Consider the following 306-nt stretch of genomic DNA (forward strand, 5'->3'; position numbering starts at 1 on the left):
CCCAAAAAAACAGGGTCCACCAAGGGTTTAGCTGTGTCCCTGAGCCAGGGACAGGTTGCTGCAGGTCAGGTCCTGGCGCTCACCTTGAGGCGGCAATAGAGGACGGTGAGGACGATGCCATAGAGGAAGAGGATGGCGTCCAGGACGTAGCAGAGCTCCGGCTCCATCAGGGCCTCTGGGGAGGATGGAGGGGGAGGGCAGGAGGGGGTCACCGGCTCAGCATCGCCCCGGGACGGGTCCTGCACCCATCCTGGCTGCCGAGAGCTCAGCTCCACCATCTCCCAGCATCGCCCCTTTCCGCACGCC

The 306-nt window shown here is 64.7% G+C and overlaps 1 protein-coding gene across 1 annotated transcript in view; it reads right to left on the reverse strand.

Moving 5' to 3' along the window:
- Positions 1–83: 83 nt before the first annotated feature.
- Positions 84–306, reverse strand: part of NDUFS2 (NADH dehydrogenase (ubiquinone) Fe-S protein 2, 49kDa (NADH-coenzyme Q reductase)) — a gene marked incomplete at both ends in the record, with an annotated part of 5,448 nt that continues 5,225 nt past the window's right edge. The window contains one exon of the mRNA XM_009892074.1: positions 84–173. Coding sequence (XP_009890376.1) covers positions 84–173 — 90 coding nt within the window. The remainder of the gene's footprint in view (positions 174–306) is intronic.

The sequence above is a fragment of the Charadrius vociferus genome, unplaced genomic scaffold (genome assembly GCF_000708025.1).
Source record: "Charadrius vociferus isolate BGI_N301 unplaced genomic scaffold, ASM70802v2 scaffold1971, whole genome shotgun sequence".
NCBI lineage: Eukaryota > Metazoa > Chordata > Aves > Charadriiformes > Charadriidae > Charadrius > Charadrius vociferus.